Source organism: Leucopleurus acutus (genome assembly GCF_964270905.1).
Source record: "Leucopleurus acutus genome assembly, chromosome: 18".
Lineage (NCBI taxonomy): Eukaryota > Metazoa > Chordata > Mammalia > Artiodactyla > Delphinidae > Leucopleurus > Leucopleurus acutus.
The window spans coordinates 17,963,178-17,990,110 of record NC_139160.1 but is presented as its reverse complement, the minus strand read 5'-3'; the positions used below and the strand labels follow the sequence as shown (position 1 = coordinate 17,990,110).

The following is a 26,933-nucleotide window of genomic DNA, read 5'->3' as shown; positions in this document are numbered from 1 at the left end:
TGGATAAACGAAATAGACAATGAAACATTATTCAGCTTTAAAAAGGAATGAAATTCTGCTGCAGGCTGCCACATGGATGAACCTGGAGGATATTATGCTGAGTGAAATAAAGGCGGTCACAGTGGACAAATACTGTATGATTCCACTCGTGTGAGGTACCTAGAGTAGTAGAATAGTAGAATGGTAGTAGTAGTAGTAGTAGTAGATAGTAGAATAGTGCTTGCCAGGGGCTGGGAGTAAGAGAAAGGAGAGAGAGTTAATGTTTAACTGGTACAGAGTTTCAGTTTTGCAAGACGAAAAGAGTTCTGTGGATGGATGGTGGCGAGGGTAGCATAACAATGTGAATATACTTGTCACTAAACTGTACACTTAAAAATGGTTAAGATGGTAAATTTTATGTTACATGTATTTTACCACAATTTAAAAATAAAGAATAAAGGCAGGGCACTTACCTCTCCATCAGCTGCCAGAGCCATTGAATGATGTGAGCCACAAGCTACTTCAACCACTTGCTTGATCAAGAGGTTGGTGCAGACTTGGATGGGAGCAATGCCTTGGTTGGTCGTCCCATTCCCAAGCTGGCTATATCCATTGTGGCCCCAGGCATAAACAACTCCATCTATACAGGATGGCCGCACACAAAGAATCAGCTCAAAGAAGAAACAGTAACCCCTGTAATTTGCTCAACTCATCTTCCAAGCTTAATTTCTTTTTGTGACATTGTGATTTATAAGAAATACGTATCTGGTCATCCAGATTACAAAAATACACTTATCTTGTATATTTAGTCTTCACCCACAGTTCCTGTCTCACAGCTCCCAAAACCGGTGGAATATCCTAAGTGTTGAGAACGATAAGGGTATCTTTTGTTATGTGACTGAGGTGACTTTTGGAAGCACCTAAGGACAATGGGTCTGTTGCCAGAAGAGCCAACCACAAGATGAGAGGGTTGGAGGGGAGAGGGGCTGGAGGCAGAATTAACTGCGACTGCCAATGACTTAGACAATCATGACTATGTAATGAAGCCTCCATAAAAACCCAAGAGGACAGCTAATTCTGGCCCCTGTTCAGAGAGCTGCCATGTCGGGGAACCCGAACACTTACATGTGCCACTGTGCCAGGCACCAGGCTCTACGAGGACAGAAGGTCCTTTCTTCGGGCTGTTAACTCATATCCTTTAATATCCTTTTATAATAATCAGTAATTTAGTGAGTAAATGGATTTTCTGGAGTGCCGGGAGCCATTCTAGCAGCTTAATCAAGCCCAAGGAAGGAACTCCCTGTCGGTCCAGTGGTTAGGACTCTGTGCTTCCACTGCTGAGGCCGGGTTCGATCCCTGGTCGGGGAACTAAGATCCCACGTGCCACATGGCGGGGCCCAAAACAAAGGAAAACCCAAGGAGAGGGTCGCGGGAACCTCTGATTTGCAGCAGGTTAATCAGAAGCACAGGTAACAACCTGGGCTTGTGACCAACATCTGAAGTGGAGGGTGGTCTTGTGGGACTGAGCCCTTTACCAATGGAATCTGATTCTATCTCCGGATAGGTGGTATCAGAATTGTGTTGGATTCCTGGACACTGTGCTGGTACCCGAGAATTACTTCTTGTTGGGGGGATGCGTGCGCGCGCGCACACACACATGCGCATGCACGCACGCGCGCGCACACACACACACACACACACACACACACACACACACACACACACACACACACACACACACACACACACACACACACGAGAACTGGGTCCAGGAACTCTCTATTCAGTTGATGTCAGAAACAGGATTTGCAAGAACAGCCCTGGCTCACAGACACGTGGTTTTTGAAGACAAAGGATAAAAGGGCAAGGAATGAGGAAACTTTGATTCCCAGATGGCTACCTAGTCACCATGGTATGAAACTGCAGCTGTGGTGCAATCAGTTACTAAAGGTGAAAGTTACCAATGCCATTTAGAAATGGGAGCAGAAGCAACTCCCAAGGAGTTGGCTCAATGGATATATAAGGAAATGCAAAATAAGAAGCACACTAAATAAACAATTCCTGGGACTTCCCTGGTGGTCCAGTAGCCAAGACTCCACGCTCCCAATGCAGGGGGTCCGGGTTGAATCCCTGGTCAGGGAACTAGATCCCATGTGCTGCAACAAAGATCCCACATGCAGCAACGGAGCTCCTGCGTGCCACAACTAAGACCCAGCACAGCCAAATAAATAAATGAATACTTTTAAATCAATAAATAAACAATTCCCCGCTTATTTCATATGCAAGAGCCAAAACAAAACAAAGGGCTTGGCCTTGATGCAGATTCAAGCTCAGATCTGGGTCAATCTGAGCTCCAGCCAATAGCCTCAAAGCTGCCTAGAAAGGGAAATGTTATGCAACAGAAAGTACCTCGAGTACCTCTGGGTCGCCAAGAAAATAGTTCCCATAGGAGAAGGGCAAAAACAAGAAACAACTGAAAGCAAGGGATATAGTGTGAAGGAACTGGCCTGCTTTGAGGAGCAGCATCATCAGCTTCCTGAGGAACCTTTACTGAACCGGATTGTGAGAGGAACTCATTCAAAGGCTGTGTCTTTGACGTTGAAGGCTGCAGAGTGGAAGAGCATGTCTGCGTTGATGCAGGACCCACTGCTCTCTACTGAACAATCACAGGTGGCTGTACATGATCCAGACACTCAGGAGGTTATTCCCGAGCACACAGCCAGGCTGGTGGACTGGATGAAAGCCACTGTAAAGTCTGTTTATCCTGATGAGAGGGATTTCCCACCTCCCCCTATTAATGCCAGATGGAACACCCCAGATGAAGCAGCTGAGATGCTTCGTATGCAAGCCATGTGGGACTGGCTTTATGATGACTGGGATAGTCACCCACTGAATACGCCCATTACCCAGATTATGGTAAATGCTGTGATTAAGGGGGTTCCTGTTACATGGGCACCTCATGTAACTTTACTGCTACAAAATCAAACAGTTTGAGACACCTTATCTAATTTGCTATCTCAACTTCCCCATAGGGGCCTTACTAAGAACATTAATTATGAAAATAGGGAAAGACAAAGGGGGGAGAATCAAGGGACTCACCCCAGCAGAGCGAAAGTCTTCAAACGGTTGTTACAAAGTGGGATGAATAAATCGGATGCTGATGCAGTTGAAACCAAGGTGTGGCTGCAGCACGACCAGAGACTGGTGAACCAATGGGACCCCATGTTGGTCTCTAAAATTAAAGGGCCCCAAACAAGTCCGCTCTATTTATCCCAGCGTGGAAGGCATTAAAAAGCCAGAAGGTAAAGATTATAAGATAAGAAAATTGACCAGGAATGCCCTGGGGCAATGGTAAGGAAGATTAATCAAGATAAAGATTGACCTAAAGGCCAGGATCTTCTGGCCCAACCCCCAGCAAGGCACCCAAGGGCATAAGCACATGTGTGGGTGAAACGGCCATGGGGAGGAGAGGAAACTTTTCTGATACAGGACCCCAATGCACTGTGATTCCAAAACCTGTTGGTGAAGTCTTAACCGTTAAGGTTAGAATGGGGGATACAGATGGGTAACAGTTGATGGGACTCAAGTGAAAATCTGAATGAAAACTGGGGTTTTGGAACAGATTCTGTGTGATGTGGACGCATCCCCCTTACCTGAACGGAGTCTTGGGATGGATATTACATCGGACTGGGGACTGCTTCCCCAACCTAACATTGTAAAACAGAAGGTGTGTAAATCTGCCCTCAGGCCGGTTTTACTGGGCGCTAGATGGGAACCACTAGAACTGCCTGAGCCCGCACAGGTGCTGAACTTAAATATAGAACACCTTGTGGACAGAAAGAGCTCACCATTTTAATTAAAGCTGGAACACTGGTACCAATGCACTCACCGTACGGTAGCCCTGTGAGGCCTGGGGAAAAGGCAGGTGGCTCCTAGGGGCTAACGGTAGGCTATGGAGGCGTAAATAAAGTTGTGCCGCCTACAGCCTCAGCAGTGCCGGTCGTGGCTTCAGCCTCAAAGAAGATGCAGCAGGCCAGCAGAAGCCGGAACCCAGGGGCTGACCTTGCACATGCTTCCTTCTCAATCTCAGAAAAAAGCCAGCAGCAGTTTGCCTTCATGTGGGGAGGATCCCAGTTTCCTTTTACTGTGTCATCACAGGTTTATCTGAACTCACAAGCTTACTGTCACAATTTGGTCAGAAGGGATCTGGACTTGACACAGGTCTCAAGTGCAATCATACACTATACTGATGACATTATGACCATGTTGGAAACTGAAGAGCAGGCAAGGAGTGATGTGAATGCCATGGTGACACACATGACCCACTGGGGCTGGTTAATAAATCCCGCAGAGGTCCCTGGGCCTCCCCAACAGTAAAATTCTTCGGAATAACCTGCCGAAGCCACGAAGAACATCCCACCAGAGGCTAAACTAAACTGCCGTCGCCACCCACCCCTAGGACCAAAGCAGCAGCAGCAGTCCAGCATTTGGGTGGCTTACCTGGCATTTGGAGAATACATCTTCCACATCTGGAAACCACGCTAGCTCCCATCTATAAGATTACCCGAAAGACAGCTGTATCTGAGTGGGGACCTGCGCAAGAGCAGCCCGTGTCTGAGTTAGCAGAGGGTGGCAGCTCTCCCAGGGCTTATGGGGCTTTACGGCCCCATCAGATATGATTCTGAGGGTATCTGCCACCTGCACTCCGCAAGAGGAGCTTATGGCAAACCCGGGAGCACCTCCCAGCAGTGACCACTGGGATTTTAGACCAGAAAATTCCCAGATGCCGCTCTCTGGTACACACCATTTGAGAGAAAATTAGTAGCCTGGGCATTAATTGAGACTGCCTCAATGATTGAAGGACATAAAATAATCATGAGACCTCAGATGCCCATAACATCCTGGGTGGTGTTGGAGAAGCCCTCTAATAAGAAAGGCGGTGCCCCGAAGAGTTCCGTAATAAAACAGAAATGGTTTACAGGGGAGCGTGCTGCTGGGGGGACGCAGACAGGCGTGAGCAGGGAGCCTCTTTTCATCTAGGACCGACTTTGGAGCTGCCTGAGGAGCTGCTGGAACCCACTGCCTTGTGGACACGCCCTGTGAAGCTCTAACTGAACACCAAAGAGCCGCTTGCTTTATAGACACAGTTCCAAGGTGAATGGACAATATCCCATTTGGAGAGCGCCCACATTAAGACCAGTGGATGGCAAGACTGACTGAAGGAGTCAAGAATAAATCAGTGCAGTGGGCTGAACTGCAGGCTGTTTTCTGAGCAGTGATGGAAGAATTAAGCAATGGTAAAAACCCGTATGTTTGGGTCTTTACCAACTCATGGGCTATAGCCAATAGCCTGGCTGTATGGTCAGGTAGATGAGCAATGGAAACTAGACTGTTAAAGGGATGCCCACATGGGGCATGGCCCTATGGAATCACTCTGGGAATATAAGAGGCACATTAAAGTAGGACATGTTGATGCCCATCACAAGAAGCTGACTGGAACCACCAAGTGGACCATTTGGTGCACTCCCTTGACGCGGCCACCTGGGTCCATGGAATGAATGGGCACGGTGGGGCTGCAGCAATGCAGAGGTGGGTTGAATCTAGACATATTTCTCTTGCACTTTGAGAGGCACAAAATGCCAACAAGAACCATTCTGTCAACAAGAGAGCCAGGGACTGCAGATGGCTATGGGGAAAACTCTCCGGGGGGAAGGCCCCCCCCCCCCCCCACAGAGCTAGCAAGGGGATTACACTGGAGCAATGCCAGTAGCCTCAGGGGCTATAAATGGGATCCTAACAGGAAGAGATCCTTTACTCTGGACTGAGCCTTGCATACCAGGTAGTAGAAGCAAATACTCAAAATAGTATTAAAGGACTGGAACAGAAAATACTGTACCTTTTTTTTCTTTTTGCTCAGACAAATCACTGATCAATGGCATGGGTAAAATAAAGCCATTTTAAAACAGTATCTCAAAGATTTCTCTCACACCTGCTTCCTTGAGAAGCTACTAGGGATGTGTTTCACCCAAATGAGGGTATAATCCAAGGAGGAAGACACAGGACACAAAAAATAGGGAATCCAGAAAGGACAAAGGATCCAGAAAGGACAAAGGATCCAGAAAGAACAAAGAAGGGACATCCGAGGATGACGGTGAAATGAAGTTTTAGGCCGACGGCTGTGCAACAGCCTAGAGTGACCAGTCCAGGCTAGAGTAGGGGGACAGAACACTCCGGAGATGTACTGATATGCTCAGAGGCGCCCAGAAGCAACACTGTGCTATAGGGACTTCCCTGGTGGCGCAGTGGTTAAGAATCTGCCTGCTAACCCAGGGGACACGGGTTCGAGTCCTGGTCTGGGAAGATTCCACATGCCGTGGAGCAACTAAGCCCTTGCACCACAACTACCGAGCCTGCGCTCTAGAGCCCGCACGTCACAACTACTGAAGCCTGCGCGCCTAGAGCCTATGTTCTGCAACAAGAGAAGCCACCACGATGAGAAGCCCAGGCACTGCAACGAAGAGTAGCCCCCACTTGCTGCAACTAGAGAAACCCCGCACACAGCAATGAAGACTCAACACAGCCAAAAATAAAATAAAATTAAAAATTAAAAAAAAAATACTGGTGCTCGCTTCGGCAGCACATATACTAAAATTGGAACGATACAGAGAAGATTAGTATGTGCCCTGCGCAAGGATGACACGCAAATTTGTGAAGCGTTCCATATTTTTGTAGTGAGGTGGATGGACCTAGAGTCTATCATACAGAGTGAAGTAAGTCAGAAGAGAAAAACAAATACCGTATGCTAACACATATACGTGGAATTAAAAAAAAAAATGTTACGAAGAACCTAGGGGCAGGACGGGAATAAAGATGCAGACCTACTAGAGAATGGACTCGAGGACACGGGGAGGGGAAAGGGTAAGCCGGGACAAAGTGAGAGAGTGGCATGAACATACATACACTACCAAATGTAAAATAGATAGCTAGTGGGAAGCAGCCGCAGAGCAAAGGGAGATCAGCCCGGTGCTCTGCGACCACCTAGAGGGGTGGGATAGGGAGGGTGGGAGGGAGACACAAGACGGAGGAGATATGGGGATGTATGTATATGTATAGCTGATTCACTTTGTTATAAAGCAGAAACTAACACACATTGTGAAGCAATTATACTCCAATAAAGATGCTAAAAAAAAAATACTGCGCTATAGAACAGTTCCAGCATACATTTATGAAAAACAAGTAAGCCCAGGAAAACAAACAGTTGTATAAGAAAGGAGATGGCTCAGCTATAAATAATACTTATCGACTCCTAGTAATGTGAACACTGAATACTGATTTAACCAAAGTGGTGATATCCCTATAGTGACGCAATAAGGTGAGGGAAGGTAGGAGAAAGAGAGCTAAATTCTATCTGCTATTACAAAAAGTCAAAGGATAATATCTAAAGTAAAAAAATTCAGAAATAGCAGTATAAGCATGTTAATTTAAAAATATGAGAGTAAATACCAGAAAAAAACACCTGAAGGAGTTAAAAAGTAATTCCACCTGAATAGCAGTTTCTAAGAGTAAGGAGGAGTGAGACAGAGTCCTGTTTTCTACTAAAACCCATATATTATTTGATGGTTTAAAGTGTTAAACTGTTTTTAAACTATGTGACTATTTGTAATACTTATAAAATACACACAAATATATGTACCATACATACATTAAACATCCTATACATCATGTATCATATGTATGTTGTATTAAATGTATTATAACAATCAAAACTGAATTAAAAACAAAAAGAAGACTATTCCCACAAGAAAACCAGTTATTTGGGCTTCCCTGGTGACGCAGTGGCTGAGAGTCCACCTGCTGATGCAGGGGACGCGGGTTCGTGCCCCGGTCCGGGAAGATCCCACATGCCGCAGAGCGGCTGGGTCCTTGAGCCATGGCCGCTGGGCCTGCGTGTCCGGAGCCTGTGCTCCAAAACGGGAGAGGCCACAGCAGTGAGAGGCCCGCGTACAGCAAAAAAAAAAAAAAAAAAAAAAAAAAAAAAAAGAAAACCAGTTATTTATATTTGTGTTTTATGTTTATTTATATCTTAATTGTAACATTCAAGATAGTTAAAACTGTAGGATCTGGACTCTGAAAATAATTCCAGAAGAAAAGTTACAGTTGCCCAAGGTCACTACTTTGAAGAAAACCAAGAATCCGAATGCATATGTTTCTGTATGTTTGCTCCAGAAAAAACTGCTTCAGTATTTTATGGTCAGAAATCAATGCCTCATTAAAATTAACATGTGTTAGGAAAACATTAAATCATCAGGTCACAATGGATGACAAGCTGAACCAGTCTGCAAAGAAGCAACTGCTTGAAAGACCCCGTGTGATGCCGGAAGGCATGATGACACAATGCAGAGGCAAGATAATCCCCTCATTATACTCCACACCAGTTCCACTCTTACCAGACAATCATGCTCACATCTGGATCTCACAGCCTGAGAAAGATGTGGAGAACTTGGGAGTGGATTCAGATGTAAGTTAAAGGCTGTTAAAAAGCTCAATACCAAGACCCACGGTAACATCCAAGGAAGCTGTGATTCCCCAGGCTAGAGACAGAAAGGCGGAGAAGCAAACGCTCCCACGTGTGCCCTACAGTTTACCCAAGAAAAGGCTAGAGAGCAAGAACTAATGTGCCTAAAACATAAAGGGAAGAAGCTGGGTTATATACGACAGATTTTCAGAGCGCTCTGGGTGCCCACAGTACAGATAAATCACCAAGGAAGAATGCAGAGGCCCCTCTGGTGATCTTGGGGAGGCAGAGAGGAAAAGAAGAATCTACCCCACATTCTTTCCATATGGCACCCACACGAATGCCAAGGAAAGAACTGAGATTTCTTGAATTCAAGATTCACACAAGGAAAACCAGTACTAACTGTGTTTTTAAAAATGTACCAAGTGGGCTTCCCTAGTGGCACAGTGGTTAAGAATCCGCCTGCCCATGCATGGGACACGGGTTTGAGCCCTGGTCCGGGAGGATCCCACATGCTGCGGAGCAACTAACCTCGTGCGCCGCAACTACTAAGCCTGCGCTCTAGAGCCTGTGAGCCACAACTACTAAAGCCCGCACGCGTGCCTAGGGCCCGTGCTCCCCAACAAGAGAAGCCACTGCAATGACAAGCCCATGCACCGCAACAAAGAGTAGACCCCTCTCGCCGCAACTAGAGAAAGCCCACGCACAGCAACAAAGATCCAACGCAGCCAAAAAAAAAAAAAAAAAAGTACCGAGTAAAACCTGGACGTTGCCTTGCTACAACAATTCACTGAAAAATTAGGCTGAAGGACCACTTCATCTGCTATAGTTCATCTTCCACAACTTTACATAAGTTGTCGAAAGCCTCAAAAGTTTGCTTAAATTGCAAGTCATCCTATGGCTGTTCCAGAGGGAGCCTGAAGTGTTTAACTTTTACCTGTTTTGTGTACTTCCGCTCAGAAATTAACACACAAATCATTCAAAATCCAATATCTGATACAAACCCACCACCCCTTAGCTTAGAATTAACTGCTCGATTTCCCACAAACAGAAGCTGGACTTATTCCCACTTTACCTTCGGTGCTGAGAAGAACATGTGGTCCACTCCCATAACTAAGGCTCTTAATCTTCTTTCCACATAAGGCTTCCAGCTTTTTGGGTACAAGTGTACTCTGGTTATCTCCAGTTCCTAGACAGTTACTGTAGTTCAGTCCAAATACAAAGACCTGGGAAACAAATAGTTCTGTCTGAGTCACTTGGCCTACATTTACACAAAAGGTCCCTTCTCCACTCTGAATATAAGACACACTAAAACTCAGTTTGACAGCTCAGTAGCTAGGAAGAGACTGACATGGTTGTTAAGAAACATTCAGGGCTTCCCTGGTGGCGCAGTGGTTGAGAATCCGCCTGCCGATTCACGGGACACGGGTTCGTGCCCTGGACCAGGAGGATCCCACGTGCCGCGGAGCAGCTGGGCCCGTGAGCCATGCCCGCTGGGCCTGAGCGTCCGGAGCCTGTGCTCCTTGACGGAAGAGGCCGCGGCAGTGAGAGGCCCGTGTACCACAAAAAAAAAAAAAAAAAAAAAAGAATCCGCCTGCCAATGCAGGGGACACGGGTTCGATCTCTGGTTCGGGAAGATCCCACATGCTACGGAGCAACTAAGCCTGTGCGCCACAACTACTGAACCTGCGCTCTAGAGCCCACGAGCCACAACTTGAAGCCCATGTGCCACAACTACTGAAGCCTGCAGGCCTAGAGCCCGTGCTCGGCAACAAGAGAAGCCACCACGATGAGAAGCCCTCGCACCGCAACAAAGAGTAGCCCCCGCTCGCAGCAAGTAGACAAAGCCCACGCACAGCCACGGAAGACTCAATGCAGCCAATCAATCAATCAATCAATCAGTAAAATCTATTAAAAGAAAAAAGAAACATTCAACCTCTGCTGACTAAAGTTTTAGAATATTTGGCTATACTATGAAACTCAAAGAGTAGTAGGGATGAGGGGTATTAAATCAAGAAACTGAAAGAAAAGACAAATTCTATCAAAGACAACCATCTTTTTGGATTTTAGGCTCTCTTTATGCCCCACTTTTTCTCAGTCTTCACACTGCACACTTTAAAGCTCAACCCCAAATAAGCCCTAAAATTAAGCCCTGGGTTTTGAGAGATGCTTACCTCGTCATTGTCAGTAACATACAGTGCTTCGTTGGCTGAGGTGCCGAAGACACAAGCTTTCCGAATAGATGCAATTTCTTGAGGTGAGAGCAGAGTGAAGATTGGCCACTTTCCTACATCCACCATGACTCTGGTTTCAAGTAATTCCTAAAAATAAGCTGACATCTCTGCTGTAACAAACAAACAAAATTCCAAAATAAAAAATTAAATAACCACTAAACTAGAACAAAAAAAGACAATGTTAATACAAGGAAACAAAAGCTAATTTCAGAATAAACCACCTACTTTTGGTTAAATGGATCGCTCACTTGCCCCAGCAACGTGTCCAATCCTTCCTCTACCTTCAAACCTGTGCCTTTTCCTGTAACGGGAGGAACAACGTGCTGGAACCAACTGTCTGTCTTGCCCACTTACAAGTCAGTGCTCATCTGTCACATACATGTTTATGTGCAACCCGACAGCAGACAATGGAGAGAAGACATGCCAACTAGATGAAACCAAGGTCTTGTCAGGTATTTTCCCCTCCAGGGTACTGAGATAAAGTTAAAGGTTACAATACTCATTTGTCTAAGGTAGTTAATTCTCAACTAGGAGTGTGTGTGTGTTATAAAAATCAGAATCGTTATTTCTACCTCCCGACTCTCCCACTACCACCCACAGGATGCCCTGAAAGACCCTCATCCCTTGTAGAAAATCACTGCCACACTGAGCCACTGTTTAATGATAGAAATGGGACATCCCTCAGATAGCCCGGAGCGGCAAAAACATTAAGAAGAAGTAGCCTAAGATTTACTGGATGAAAACATAAAAGAAAGTATTATGTTCTATTCCTAATTTATATGACCACATATATACATGGACATTTCATTTCACACGGAGAAAAGTTACATGAACAAGGGTAAGAGAATTCACCCTCATCTTGGTGTCAGAGCTGATGACTACAGATTTCATGCAAGTAGCAATTAGCTTAAAGAGCACCCTATAAAATGTAGAGATATGTATAAATTTCCACAAAACTCTAAATTTGAACTGTTTAAGAAGTTTTACACAAAGAATCCTGGTCATAGTTCCAATTCTTCGAGAGTTAAAAAGTATTTCTAGAAAGTCCAGGGGGCTGCACAAAGCACAAAACCTATCATGCCAAGTGAGTTTCCATTCTGGCTCTCACCTCTGGAAACTGAAACAGAACCAAGCAGTTGATAAACACAACCAGGGTTTCCTAATGAGCTACATATCTCATGATAACTCCGGAAGTTCCTTCCCGCCCACCCTCTTTTCAGACCTCTAAAATTAGCCAAGCGAGCCAAGGTCTTTCTGGCCTCAGAACCTCCAACACAGTACCTATAGAAGAGATTCCTGGGGCTTGGGCTTACTTAGCCAGGGCCTCAGTTTCCACCGCCGAGGGAGGTTTTATCCATCAGCACCAGCTTGGATGACAAGGACCAGATGCTTGCAATACCCCAAGGATCACAGCGCATACTCAATAAGCATTAAACACCATCAGGACAGGCTGGTCCCTATCACTGCATAGCCAGACTCCTGGACTAACATTTGAATGTTCTGAAAAGTGTGCATGAATGTGTATGTATGTGCGTGCGTGTGTGTGTGTGTGTGTGTTGGTGGGAAGAGATAAAGGACTTCGGGGAGGGTAAAAACTAATACATAAACATGTTAAAAAATTTTTGTTTCAAATGGTACAAAAGGATAGAGGAAAGTAAGTCTCTCTACCATCCCTCCCCAACCCGCTCCTCAAAGGAAACCACTGAAACAGCTGATTCTAATTCCTTCCACAGTGTAGACTTACATAGCATTATATGTGTGAGTGTGTGGAAGCTTCCCCTGCTGCCACTTAACAGTACATCTTTGAAATCATTCCTATTAGCACATATAAGAATTGCTTCATTTCTTTTCAATGGTTCTACAGAGCATTCCATGACATCGATTTAACAGCTTACCTGTTTCTACTGGGAGACATTTAAGTCGCTTCCAGTCTGTTGCTAACATGAACAATACTGAAACTACTGTTTGCATACATTATATACATGTCTTTTTAATATATGTTTCTAACATAAATTCCTAAAAATGGAAGTGCAGGGTCCAAGTCTAATAGCTGTTTTACCTTTAATAGCTATCTCAAATTGTCCTCTACTAAAGTAGTACCAATACGTAAAAGAACCATCCATGCTGGCAGCCCCTTTCACCTGCATCCTTGCTCACAGTGTATTATCACGGTGTCTCAGTTTTGTTTAAACTTTAATTTCTCTTATGATGAGTGAGGTTGGGATAATTTTTTTTAAATAATCACAGTCATAGCAACAATAACAACTAACACTTCTTGAGTATTATGTGCCAAGTACCGTTCCAAGTACTTTACATTTATTAATTCATTTAATCCTCACTTTATAGACAAGGAAATGGAGGTAAAGAGACTTTAAGAGTTTGCTCAAACTAGTAAGTGGCAGATTCGGAACCTGAAGCCACGCCACCCGGAGCCAGCGTGTGTACCCTTCACCTCTCGGTCTCATGTGATTAAGAGTCCAGGTGCCGTTCTTTTACATGAAGTCCCTATTTTTCCTACTGGACTGCCATTCTTTTCTTTGTTCTTGATTTATAAATGTTCTTTGTATGGTAAGAAGATTGTCTTAAATGCTTTTAGAAGTAATAGAAAAGATGCCCCCCAGGGCTTCCCTGGTGGCACAGTGATTAAGAATCTGCCTGCCTATACAGCGGACATGGGTTCAAGCCCTGGTCTGAGAAGATCCCACATGCTGCAGAGCAACGAAGCCCGTGCACCACAACTACTGAGCCTGCGCTCTAGAGCCCACGAGCCACAACTACTGAAGCCCGCGCGCCTACAGCCCGTGCTCCCCAACAAGAGAAGCCACTGCAATGAGAAGCCCACACACCACAACAAAGAGTAGCCCCCGCTCTCCGCAACTAATGAAAGCCCGCGCGCAGCAATGAAGACCCAATGCAGCCGAAAATAAATAAATAAAATAAATTTATCAAAAAAAAACAACAGAGGGGGAAAACATAAGAAATGAAACAATGTGGATATCTATAAGCAGGTAGATAAATTCCAAGAAAATCCAGATGCCTATTTTCCTAGAATATGAACTGTATCAAAGCCTGTATCAAAGTGTATCAAAATTTAATATTTTATGGTAATATACAGTTACATTTTAGATGGGGGGAATAATTACATTGGCCAAAAATATGATTCACCACCTTTAACATTACAACACAAAAGGATATTACCATTCAAAGTTATACAACTTCCTGACAGCACTATAATCATTCTGAAGTCATTAATCACTTTACAGGCAACTCTTCCCTAAGGGTTTGGTAATCTGCTGAAAAATAATCAAGCTAACTTGCATAATGATGGCTTATTATACAAACTGAGTTTACCCGTTGCTAAATTACTTGTAGCATTATTTAACAAGACATTTCTCCAAACACTTGTAACTTGAGAGTCAATATAAAAGCCAAGTCATATATCTTCCATGTCCACACCCTTCATAAAATCAGAAAGCATCACCAGTACCCCTGGCCTGGTAGAAAGGACAGAGATTGCTGAGGACTGGGTTTTAGTCCCAGGTTTACTTTTTTCTTTTTTGCAGTACGTGGGCCTCTCACTGTTGTGGCCTCTCCCGTTGCGGAGCACAGGCTCCGGACGTGCAGGCTCAGCGGCCATGGCTCACGGGCCCAGCCGCTCCGCGGCATGTGGGATCCTCCCGGACCGGGGCACGAACCCGCGTCCCCTGCATCGGCAGGTGGACTCTCAACCACTGCACCACCAGGGGAGCCCCCCAGGTTTACTTTTAATCAAAAGTAACCATGATAACCTTCCTGAGCCTGAGTTTCCCAAAAAGCTGTTCTATAAAAATCTACAATTTTATGTTAAACATGTAAGGAAGAAGTTATGTGGATTTATGAATGCATGAGAACAACAAAGGCAGTAACACTGGCCAAGCAACAAATTTACTGCTAGCAACTCAAGAAGTTAGTAGGATTCAGCAGTAATTAACCAAGTGCCTAAAGAAAGATAATCCAATGTTTTCCCTTCCCATGTTACTGTGCATCAAAAGGGAAGATGCTAACAAAAAGCTAAACTATGTGCTTATTCTCAAGTAAAAAACAAAAACAAACCAAAAACCCCAAAAAAACCAAAAGTACTCTGTAAGACTGAAGTATGTTATAAAACAATATGTACTGGGACTTCCTGGGTGGCACAGTGTTAAGAATCCGCCTGTCAATGCAGGGGACACAGGTTCAAGCCCTGGTCCGGGAAGATCCCACATGCCGGTGGAGCAACTAAGCCCTTGCGCCAGAACTACTGAGCCTGTGCTCTAGAGCCCGCGTGCCACAACTTCTGAAGCCCGTGCGCCTAGAGCCAGTGCTCCGCAACAAGAGAAGCCACAGCAATGAGAAGCCCGCGCACCACAATTAAGAGTAGCCCCCGTTTGCCGCAACTAGAGAAAGCCTGCGTGCAGCAACGAAGACCCAACGCAGCCAAACATAAAATAAAATAAATTTATATAAAAAAACAATGTGTACTACGTGAATACAATTTTTTTAAGTATAACGTATAAAGAAAAAGGATATACACACACCAAAATGTACTTCACTGGAGAGATTAGAGGTGATATTTTCTTCTGTTTAAATATATTCCAAATTTCTGTAACATACACTTTGTGATCAAAAATATTTTATTTTATTTAATGTCTTTATTGGAGTATAATTGCTTTACAATGGTGTGTTAGTTTCTGCTGCATAACAGAGTGAATCAGCTATACCTATACATATATCCCCATATCTCCTCCCTCTTGCGTCTCCCACCCTCCCTATCCCACCCCTCTAGGTGGTCACAAAGCACCAAGCTGATCTCCCTGTGCTATGCGGCTGCTTCCCACTAGCTACCTATTTTACGTTTGGTAGTGTATATACGTCCATGCCACTCTCACTTCGTCCCAGCTTACCCTTCCCCCTCCCCGTGTCCTCAAGTCCATTCTCTACGTCTGCATCTTTATTCCTGTCCTAAGTATTTTAAATGAAACTAAAGCTTAGTTATTTTAATTATGCTTACCCCCTAAGCTGTTAAAAGTTTTAAGAGGTATTCTTGCTTTCAATTCACAACCTAGGGTGGCAGAATGTTTCAGGCAAATCTGTAAAATGAGTTTTTAATATAAACTTAAATGTAGAAGGTGTGAATGTAAAAGGGTACAGCCAACATGGAAAACATTATGGAAGCTCCTCAAAAAATTAAACATAAAATTACCATTTGATCTAGCAACTCCACTCCTAGTGTAAAGATTTTAAAGCAGGGACTCCAGATAGTTGTACACCAATGTTCAAAGCAACGTTATTCACAACAGCCAGAAGATGGAAAACCCAAATATCTATCAACAGATAAATGGATAAACAAAATGTGGTATCTACCTACAACGGAATGTTATTCAGCCTTGAAATGAAATACTGACACACAGTACAATAGGAATGAACCTTCAAGACACTATGCTAAGTGAAATACGCCAGACACAAAAGAATAAATACTGTATGAGTCCACTTACACAAGGTACCTAGAGTAGTTAAATTCATGGAGACAGAGTAGAATGAGGTTGCCAGGGCCTAGGTGGTATGGGTTTGGGGAGTTATTATTTAATAGATACAGAATTTCAGTCAGGATGATGAGAAAGTTCTGGAGACTGAGAATGTCATTAAACCGTATACTCAGAAACGGTTAAAATGATAAATTTAATGTTATGTATATTTTACCACAACTTTTAAAAATCAAATAATGATCCCATGGGCTTTTATCAAGCCTGTATTAATAAACTCAAAGATGCATTTTTAAAAATTAAATGTAGAAGTTTCAGGCCTAAAAAATAATTCTGGGAAAGTATAATCATAATTCTGTCTTGGGAAGGCAAGCTCAGATTAGGGAAATTCTGAATGGAACATTTCTAAAAGAAATATCACCTTCTTAGAACTTTCCAGAACTTACAGCAATTCAAACTAGACCAAACTAATTGCCTCGATGAACAGGTCCTTCCTTCCAGGTCTTGATTGATAATCATAAAAATGAGTTGTAATTAGCATGTCAGTTATGTTAAGTAGTTAACTTGTGAAGTTCAATGAGACAGTGACTTTTTTGCATTATTTTTATTCATTATTTTATTTAGGAAATACTTTCTCATAAATAGCACTGACATGTTCAGACTGAATTATCACTCATGCATTAACAGGTGAATCAATGATTTTTTTGCTCTATGGAGATAAAGCAAGGACAGAACAGAAAAGAGAAATGGAAGCAGAGATTGGAAAAGAGTTTAATGCTCTCAAAGGATAATATGCCAACCCACTTGGATCTCCATATTTTCTTTGGCACTTGAAAATACATCCTGTGTTCCCACAGACTGACTCTGTGTCCATTAGTACTACAGATCTATATCCCATTCCCTGGGATGGCTTTTCCTAGCGACTGGCACTGTCCCTCAGAGAGCTGGTGGCATGGGGAAGAAAAGGTTATTTCATTTTACACTCTGAAAGCAAATTCAATCAAGAGGACAAACACAGACCTTCCAACTTTAGAAATCTACATCTAGAACTGGAAGACTGAAGGAGTAATGTAGCAGCCAATCTTTTGAACCCTCTAAGAGCACATTTGTTTTCCCTTCCCCTAAGAACCAAGTGTTAAGAGAGGGTGAGGCGAAGGCTTTGTTTTACTGATCCAGCAAAAATATATTTGAATATGTCTAGAGAGTTTAAAAAACAACATGAAATAAAGAAAATAATATAGGAAAACTTTGTTTTTGATGAAATAATGGTCTCAATACTAAACAATACCAGAAATTTAGGGTTGCCTCGTAAGCCAGCACGTGGCTTCCACAGAGACCTCGACCCCCAAATTCTAACCAGATGTATTTGGCGCAAAGGAGATTGATGTTACTGATGAGACTTTACACCTCCCAACCCATGTTTTGCTGACCTAAGAGCCTGCTAAGGAAAAGAGGTCAAAACAGAGTGAGCAACCCAGAACTGGTTAGCCCCGAGATTCTGACTGCTTTTCTGGTGTCATCCTTCGGGCATGAAGTGAACTTGTATCATTCTTAATCTTGGAAGCTGATATCCTCACAGGAAACAGGAAGGACTCTGAATGTTGGGACAATCCATTGAAAATGGCCTGTACGTTCCTCAGCATACAAGCCATAGCCAGGTTTAGACTATTTGAAACAGCAATGTCAAATATGAAAAATGATTTTTTAATTGCAAAAAAACTTTAATTAAAGCACTTACACATAAACTGAAGATTCCTAATAGAGGTTTCTCTATTTCCATAAACTGGATGGGTGATGATTTTACTTATCAGTTTAGTTGCTAACCCGCCTTACAACAGGAATTTATAGTTAATGAGCTACTGATAAAGTCTAAGATGCCTTGCCAAAAAAAACCTCTGCCGTTATGATAATGTGAACAAAATGATAGTATATGTTAATTCTTCTGACAATGACCCCATATACAATAATGCTGGGGGAAATCATAAAGCAATACAATCATGGCCCCTGCCTCTGAGGAACTTCAGGACTAACAGAAAGTCAATCCTAGTAAGTGGAAACCTAGAATGCAAATGCAAGTGAAACAACTAAGCAAGCAATGAGATGCAACATGCAAACATATAGCCCACGTGATACATGCAAATGGAAAAAAAATATGTGCACAACAATTACTATATAAAAATTATGTCTCCCAGAAAACTGTTACATGAAATCCCAGAACTCAAATTCTCAGTATTGTAAGCATATGACAAAATGTAAGCATTTCCTCAGTGAAGATCATCCGGGTTTCCTGCAGGAACAAGTGCTTTTTCATAGCCTTCTTCCTTTTTCACCAACAGAAGTTCCCATTTGAAGACAAAAGATTTAAGGGTGTGGCCATCTTTCCCTATTTTTGAGTACATTATATTTCAATTCTAAGAAAACTTTCAAACAGAGGAAACAGGAATAGGGTTTGGGGTAAACTTCTGGGGCACAACTTTACAACTCATTATGTCATATATCCACGCTACAGCAAAAGCAATTCAAAAAACCTCTCAAGTTACAGAAGAGCCACATGTTACTCATCGCATTTTCTTCCATACTTATTCTGATGAGCTTTTTGAGACTGAGCAGATGCTACAATTCTGATTTGGACACCAAATGTATTTCCCAGGTCCAGACAAGCCTCTGAAAGAATCGGCCTAAAAGCCTTTTAAATAAAAATACACTTTAAAACTATTTCACCTATTCTCTGGTATAACTACATCAAAGGAGCAAAGTTTCAGAGATTTGCTGAGACACTGATGCTGTTACAGGTAGAAGAGCTGTCATCCACTTCTCTTTTCTGCAATATTACTGTACTGCAAGAATGAAAACGAAAGAATGTCCTGAATACTTGACATATTCCACAAAGACTAAGGGACTCTAAGAATGTAGCATTCTCCAGAGGAGTTTCTGCCGTCCTTCATAAAGATGCAGCTATACAGGTGACAAGGTAACCCTCCTAGCTTCATTTAAAGACCACATGCTGGGCTTCCCTGGTGGCACAGTGGTTGAGAGTCCACCTGCCAATGCAGGGGACACGGGTTCGTGCCCTGGTCTGGGAAGATCCCACATGCTGTGGAGCGGCTGGGCCCGCGAGCCATGGCCGCTGAGCCTGCGCGTCCAGAGCCTGTGCTCCGCAACGGGAGAGGCCACAACAGTGAGAGGCCCGCGTACCGGAAAATAAAATAAAATAAAATAAAGACCACATGCTGCTGTCTTAGAATTTCCTAACACTCACTGTGATTCCCCTTTGCCTCATCAGTTTCCTTCAAATTCATCACTCATTTAAGAAGACTACTGTCACCTCCCAACCACCAACAGGTTACTTAACTCGAAGCACAATTTGCAACAATGGCCTCAGGAAGCAATTCTTAAGCCCCATCATCCAAGAGGCTGCTTTCATTTCATTGCACGGAAGCTTTAGGCAATTCTAGGAAGTCGGGAATCTGACCGCTCATTGTAAGTGACAAAAAAATTCTACTGAAGCCAAGTGTTCGGGTTAGCAAAGCAAACAACCCAAGTGGCAAAAGCATTAGCAACAAAAAAGAATAACATTCAGGGTTGTGAAGCTGACTATGTTGCTTTTACAAAACACTTTTTTTTCAAAAGGAAACCAGAAAAAAAAAAACCTCCATGATTACAAATAATTTTCTTCTATGGTTTTGTGGGTTTTTTTGCACCAAACATACAGACTTTGCAAAATAGACTACATAAAAATAGATGGGTCAACAATTAAAGAAATGGATAGAACACAATAATAGTTGATTTTATTTTCCTAATAAGTCTAAGGCTGGAATGGAGGGGTCCAAGTTCAAACCTATTTATGGTATCATGAACCTCTCCTACGGGGACATCTTTGAAGTGATTTCATCTACTAGTCTCTGCTGCATGAAAAGTATCAACTGTGCCCTGTAATGGCCTAAAGCCAAACTAAAATTCCAGCAATAGACAGGCAGAACCACACTATATTCACTCCGTAAATGTTTACTGAAAGTCCTCTAGGTAAACATGACACACAGCCAACATCACCCTCTCACCCCCAGCAGAACTTCCATGTGATCGGGGGGTCTAGGCACATAAACAGATGCTCACCACAGTGTGGCCATGCTCTGACCGGGAGGTTTGGATGCTACTGAATCACCCGAATCAGGAAGTGTCAAGTACCTGAAGAGAAGGCAAGCACCTGGAACAGTGAACATATATGCCAGGTAAAAGTCTGGTGGAGGAATTGAAAGAAATTCAGCACAGTTGTAGCCAAAAAACTTATGACTATCCAAAGAGCAACATGTAACCACTGAAGGATCTTAAACAGGGAAGTGGCGTGATCAGGTATGTATGTCTGTGAAAGATACTTTGGCAGAATGTACAGACTAGATGGGGGTGATGGGGGAGACATACTCAGAGCCTAAGGCGGCTGCAGGAACCAGGAAAGAAAGAATGGAAGCCTATGCCAGGGAAACGCAAGTGGGGAAAACAGGTAGACTCAAAAGCATTCTGTACCTGACTGAATGGGAGGAGGGAGCGGGATAAGGAAAAAGGCAGAGCCAAGGCTTACACTCAGATGCTCAGCTTAGGCAGTGAGCGATCTGTAATGCCACTTACTATGGTAGAGAGAACACAGCTAGTTTCAGGAGGAGATGAGGAATTCTACCCTGGACATTTTACCTTTAGCTACCTGTGGGATATCAAAGTAGGCATGTCCAGGGCTTCCCTAGTGGCGCAGTGATTGAGAGTCCGCCTGCTGATGCAGGGGACACAGGTTCGTGCCCTGGTCCGGGAAGATCCCACGTGCCGCGGAGCGGCTGGGCCCGTGAGCCATGGCCGCTGAGCCTGCGCGTCCGGAGCCTGTGCTCCGCAGCAGGAGAGGCCACAAAAGTGACAGGCCCGCGTACAGCAAAAAAAAAAAAAAGTAGGTATGTCCAATAGATATTTATAAATCTGAAGATCGAGAACGATCTGTATAGATATATACATATATGTATAACCACTTTGCTGTACACCTGAAACTAACACAATATTTGTAAATCAACTATACTTCAATAAAAAGAATAATTTTAAAAAGAAAGATCTGGATTGGAGATTTGGCAATTTGGCATGAGATCACTCAGGAAAAAGTGTGTAGAGTAAGAAGAGAAGATGATATCGGACAGAACTCAAAGGAACTCTGACAGCAAAGGGACAATGGGTGCTCCATAACAGAGACGGAAGGAACAGGCAGAATAGGAAGATACAGGAGAACAGTGACACAGAAGCCCAGGGGCGTGAGCATCACACAGAGGAGGCAGTGTCAGTGTCGGACGCGGCTGAGAGGCCAAACAAGGTAAGGACAGAGAACGGTCCACAGGATTTAACAAAACTTGTTGCTGACCTTAAGAAGAGTTTCAGTGAGGCTGTGGATGGACAAGGCCAGGCTGCGGCAAGTTGAGAGCGTGCGAAAGGTGAAGAGGAGGAAACAGTGAATGGAAAGAACTTGTTCAAGAAATTTGACTGTGAAGAGGGGCCTCCCTGGGGGTGCAGTGGTTGGGAGTCCGCCTGCCAATGCAGGGGACACAGGTTTGAGCCCTGGTCCGGGAAGATCCCACATGCCGCGGAGCAAATAAGCCCGTGCGCCACAACTACTGAGCCTGCGCTCTAGAACCCACGAGCCACAGCTACTGAGCCCACGAGCCACAACTACTGAGCCCGCATGCCACTACTACTGAGCCTACGTGCCTACGGCCCGTGCCCCGCAGCGGAAGAGGCCACCGCAATGAGAGGCCCATGCACCGTGGCGGGGAATGGCCCCTGCTAGCCGCAACTGGAGGGGGCCAGCGCACAGCAGTGGGGACCCAACGCAGCCAAAAATAAATAAATTTATTTAAAAAAAGAAAAAGAAATTTGACTATGAGGGAAAAAGGAGAACGGGGGTAGTAACTGTAAAATGGGCTGGAGCTGAAGGACATATTTTGGATGATCTTTTTATTCCAAACATGTTAGAGACCTGAAAATGTTTAAATGTTATTGGGAAGGAGTCAGTAGAAAGACAGAGGAGAGGACATAACTAAATGAGGTTTCTGAGAAAGACTAGGGAATGGGATCTGAAGCAGAGGTGCACATAAGCTATAGAAAGCTGGGGAATCTTCCACACAACACAAGAGGAGGACAGATACGATGAAAGGGAGTTTAAAGGTTGGGGAACCAGAGGTTGGAGGCAATTTCTTTCTTTAGCATTCTCTCTGCTATTGAGACTCTGCTAAAAGAGGCTGCATTTTTCAGTTCCACCAGCAATTTATGAGGGCTCCAATTTCTCCATATCCTCACCTAATTATTGTCTGTCTTTATCGTTATAATCATCCTAGTGGGTGTGAGGTGGTAGGTCATTGTGGCTTTGATTTGCATTTGAGGGCATTCTCTCCTGAGGTCACCAATTCTCCCAGTGAAGGAAGATGGAAGGCTTACTGTTGAGAACAAGAGGGGAGGTAGCAACAGAAAATGGGGTGAAGCAATAAAAACAAGGGTCTCAAGTCTGAAGCAGCCACCAGGGAGGATGGGAAAGAGCACTGACCAGGGAAACCTAAAAAGATGCTAAGACAGAGCCCGGGGGGAGTTGGAGACCATAAGTCTATAAAAGCAACCATCTGATCTCCTGTGAGCTCTTCTTCTCCAAGAAAAGAGGTTTTTTTGGTTTTCTGGGTTTTTTTTAAACCGAACTAACCAGAATTGGAATGGAAAGTTGCTCAGAGAACTTTTTCATTTAAAGGCAGGAAGAAGTGCCCCTGAAAAATCCATCAGTTATTTTTTAAAGTCCTGCAACATATCCATTAGAAATGACAGTCTGCATAAGATGCACTCTCCTTGACCCTTGAGAGCAAAGCACCTCTCAAGACATGTGATCACTGCCGATCTTACATCTGTACTGTCAAGACTTACGACTACAAGCATGGTGCTAAATTGAGCAAATGGCCAACTGCAAGGAGCACCACACATCTGTCATCTCAACAATTGGCAATTCCTTTAAAATATGTCAGATACTCCTATCACCAAGTGTTAAGACTGATAGTAACAATCATATATACAAATAATAACCAACTACACAAAAGAAAATGACTTTTGACTTAACCAGTTACCTAGTAGTCGACATAGCCAGTCTTCAGTTTAATCAATTCAGTAAGTACATCCGTATGTTAATATGAAGTAAAGATTTAATTCATTTAGAGATTTATCTTTAAAGCACGCCACTGCATATGCTGGCCACAATTTTGTGCTCGGGGATCCCATCTTGGAACTGACTTACATGTGAACCACATTTATACCCAGGGTTTGTTACCTTTTGCTGAGTAATATGGCATTCCTGAAACTCAGTGGCTTAAAACAGCGGCAATTTGCTATTTCTCTCATTCTGTGTTTTGATTGGGCTCAGCTGGGGTCACAGGCACTGGGAACTTGACTAACTAGGGCTGAAACAGGCCTTGGTCGCATCTCTCTCTCAGGTGGGCTCTCTTTCTCCACCTAGGCTAGCCCAAGCCTCTGTACATGCTGTTGGCCTCCAAGAGGGTAAATGCTGGAGCTGCCAGGCCTCTTAAGGACTAGGTCCAGAACTGGCAAACATCCCTTCCACCACATTCTACTGGTCAAAGTCAGTCACAAGGCCAGCCTAGATTCAGAGGGAGCAGAAACAGACGGCATCTCTTGATGGGAGGAGAAGCAGTAGTGGAGGGATGGGAGTAATTGCTGGCAGTCATCTTTGGAAAACACCTCTACCACAGCTGTAAACAGTATTACTGAATGTTTTACACAATACCACTTGAGTTCAGGATTGAAGCACTAGAGAGGGGATAGACTTTGTCTATTTCCCAAACTAGAACTTTTTCTTAAGCATGAAAAAGAATACCTGGGCAAAATATTCTTTTTCCCCCATGGAATGCTAAGCTTAGAAAAGCCATGGAATCTTTTCTGGGGTTGTGGGATAAATAGAGACCATCCTTCAGGAACGGTCTGAGTATAATCTTCCCCAGATGAGACTCATCATTTTCTGAAGTCATTTCACACTTTACAATATATTATGTATGCATGAGTATGATATCATTTTTTAAAGTATATCTAATACTAGAAAACATAGAGGTCTCCCCAACTATTTGAATTCTTGCTATCCAAACTCTATCTAAACTCAAGAAGCAAATAGATTTGGATAAATTCTTCAATACTCAAACTTTTGTAACTGGCTCTCCTAGGCTCAAGAATGAACTAGATTTGGATATCACAGTATCTCTTACAATCTGGAATCTCACTATCTGAACACAGCAACCCAGTAAATCTGTCTCATAAAAAGGACTTACACCCCAGGGCTTCCCTGGTGGCGCAGTGGTTAAGAATCCACCTGCCAATGCAGGGGACACAGGTTCAAGCCCTGGTCCAGGAAGATCCCACATGCCGCGGAGCAACTATGTCTGTACGCCACAACTACTGAGCCTGGGCTCTAGAGCCCGTGCTCTGCAACAAGAGAAGCCACCGCAATGAGAAGCCCGCGCACCGCAACAAAGAGTAGCCCCCGCTCACCGCAACTAGAGAAAGCCCGCGCACAGCAACAAAGACCCAACACAGACAAAAATAATTAATTGAAAAAAAGGGCTTACACCCCAAAATATTAACTTGTTATCTTTAGATGATATAAATTACATGTAATGTACATTCTTCTTTATGCTTCTGCTTGGATTCTAGATTCCTTGAGGGTCCAAACCTTGTTTCCCATGCCTGTCTTACTCTTTAATGTAGTACACACAGAAGGAACAGCATAATAATAATAATAAAGGTCTTAAAAATTAAATAAATTCAAAAAAATTTTAAAAAATAAAGAGCGATGCTTTCTCCAAAAAAAATAAATAAATAAAGGTCTTTGACTTCCCTTCAGTTTCATCTTCCCCACTCTGACTTTCAGATAAAGGAGGACACTGTCTCAGACTCCTCAGCTTGAACTGCTGATTATTAAGATGTAGCCAAGCTCTTGTTGGAACACAGAGGCAACGCTTTAAAAATTTTAAAAGAATTTTTTTAAAGCTACAAACTTGATTGCATTGGTTTTTATGGCTATTTGATTTCCGAAGTTCTCAGAACTTGATCATTTGGATCACACATAAAAGCCACCGTGGAAGAAATCTCTTTAGAGATTAATATCCCCTCTTCAAGAGAAATGCTGGAGGGTAGAAAAAAAGGACCTGTCTAGAAGTATTAATAAATGGACTGGTATTTTCACAATGGATTGAAAGATACCCATTCCACAGATCAACTGCTATATTAATAGAACCTAAATATACAGTTACATATTCAACCCTGAAAGCAGCTTAAAAAGGTGAAATTCACCAGCGCCCACTTCAAATGGATACTTTCTAAAATCTAAAGCACACTATAAACTGTTGTCACGGTTAAATCATTTTTCCATTACTTTCAGCATTATATACCTTGGTATTTTCATGTTACTAGCTCACAACGCACACCAGCTTCAGCAACTCATAGTATTTGCCTCCAAGGGCTATAATCTTCCCCCCAAAAAGAAAAGGCCAAAGACAAATAAGACTATGAATCGGGGGGGGGGGGTTAAGTGTTATAATATTGCTTTATAAAATTGTAATCCCCAGGTGCAGAGTTCTGCAGCAGATGACTTCGGAGAGTCTCACATACAAATAAATATAAACAAAAAGCTTACTTACGAGAGCAGACCAGAGCGTGCCTAGATGTTCATCTCAAATATAATAGAGTAGGTAGTCTACCCGAGGCAGGACAAGAAATGTCTTTTCATTCGGTTCATCGCACTCCTGGATAAAAGTCCCTATTAAGTGAAACCCCTTGGTGGACTCCGTGGTGTGGGGGAAAGGGAAACAGCGTAGAGTATAGTTTGTGACATTCGGAGGCGAGGAAGAGATGCTAAGGGCCGAGGGAGGACCGGGAGAGTCGGAGGGGAGGTCTCCTCTCACGCAAAAAGCGTCAAGAGCAGAGACAGACTTCAGCTACGAGCAAAACCGCGTCCCTGAAGCTCAAAAAAGAGAGGGAGTAGGGAAAACTTTCCCGACCTTCTCCCAACCCTGTCCCCCCTCCTCCTCGTTAGAAACGCTAGCAAAGGCGCTAACGGTGCGGAGCCGGCCGCCCCATCACCCGCCCGGATGCAGCGCCCAGCGGACGGGGGGCCGGGGGGGGCCGGGGGCCCCGGGCCGGAGGGCGGGAGGGAGGGCGCAGGAGTAACAGGGCGCGCCGGCCAGGCCCGCGGGGAAGGGGGAGCAAGGAGAAGGCAGAGGCGAAAGGGGCCTCCGCGAGCTCGGGCCCGCGCCCCCCCCTTCCCCACGGCTACCTGGGAGGCCAGCCGCGGCCGCGCGCCGTCCATGTAGGCCCAGCAGCCGGGAGCGCCGGGAGGACCTCGCAAGCGTTGCGGGACCCAGCGAGTGGCGGGCTTAAAGGCGGAGCTGCCGAGTGGGCCGGGGGCCGGGCTGCCGGGTCACGTGGTCCGGGCCGCCTCACGTGATACTGCCTCCCAGCTGGCTCGGCCAGCCCCAGGCAAATCCGCTCGCCGGGCAGGCTGGGATCCTGTAGTCTCTCGGCCCTGGGCCGGCGGGCACGGGACTCCTCAAGAAGCCGATTGGCCGTCCGAATCCGCCCCCAGGCTCTGCGGAGAGTCGCGGTCGCGCTCGGTGGCTGCCGAGACTCAAAGGCTTTTGT

The 26,933-nt window shown here is 44.2% G+C and overlaps 1 protein-coding gene across 5 annotated transcripts in view; it reads right to left on the bottom strand.

Annotated features, from left to right (window-relative positions):
- Positions 1 to 26,650, bottom strand: part of RCBTB1 (RCC1 and BTB domain containing protein 1) — a 51,819-nt gene extending 25,169 nt beyond the window's left edge. The window contains exons 1-5 of one of the 5 annotated variants that reach the window (XM_082859613.1): positions 25,934 to 26,180; positions 10,954 to 11,029; positions 10,669 to 10,835; positions 9,570 to 9,720; positions 453 to 619 (exon numbers count right to left, since the gene is read on the bottom strand). In XM_082859613.1, the coding sequence (XP_082715739.1) occupies positions 453 to 619; positions 9,570 to 9,720; positions 10,669 to 10,794 (444 nt within the window). In that variant the 5' untranslated portion in view covers positions 10,795 to 10,835; positions 10,954 to 11,029; positions 25,934 to 26,180. Of the gene's footprint in view, positions 1 to 452; positions 620 to 9,569; positions 9,721 to 10,668; positions 11,092 to 25,933; positions 26,181 to 26,568 lie in introns of those variants that run through there. The other 4 variants (XM_082859611.1, XM_082859614.1, XM_082859612.1 and 1 more) reach the window with 4 other exon arrangements.
- Between the last annotated feature and the right edge of the window lie 283 nt (positions 26,651 to 26,933).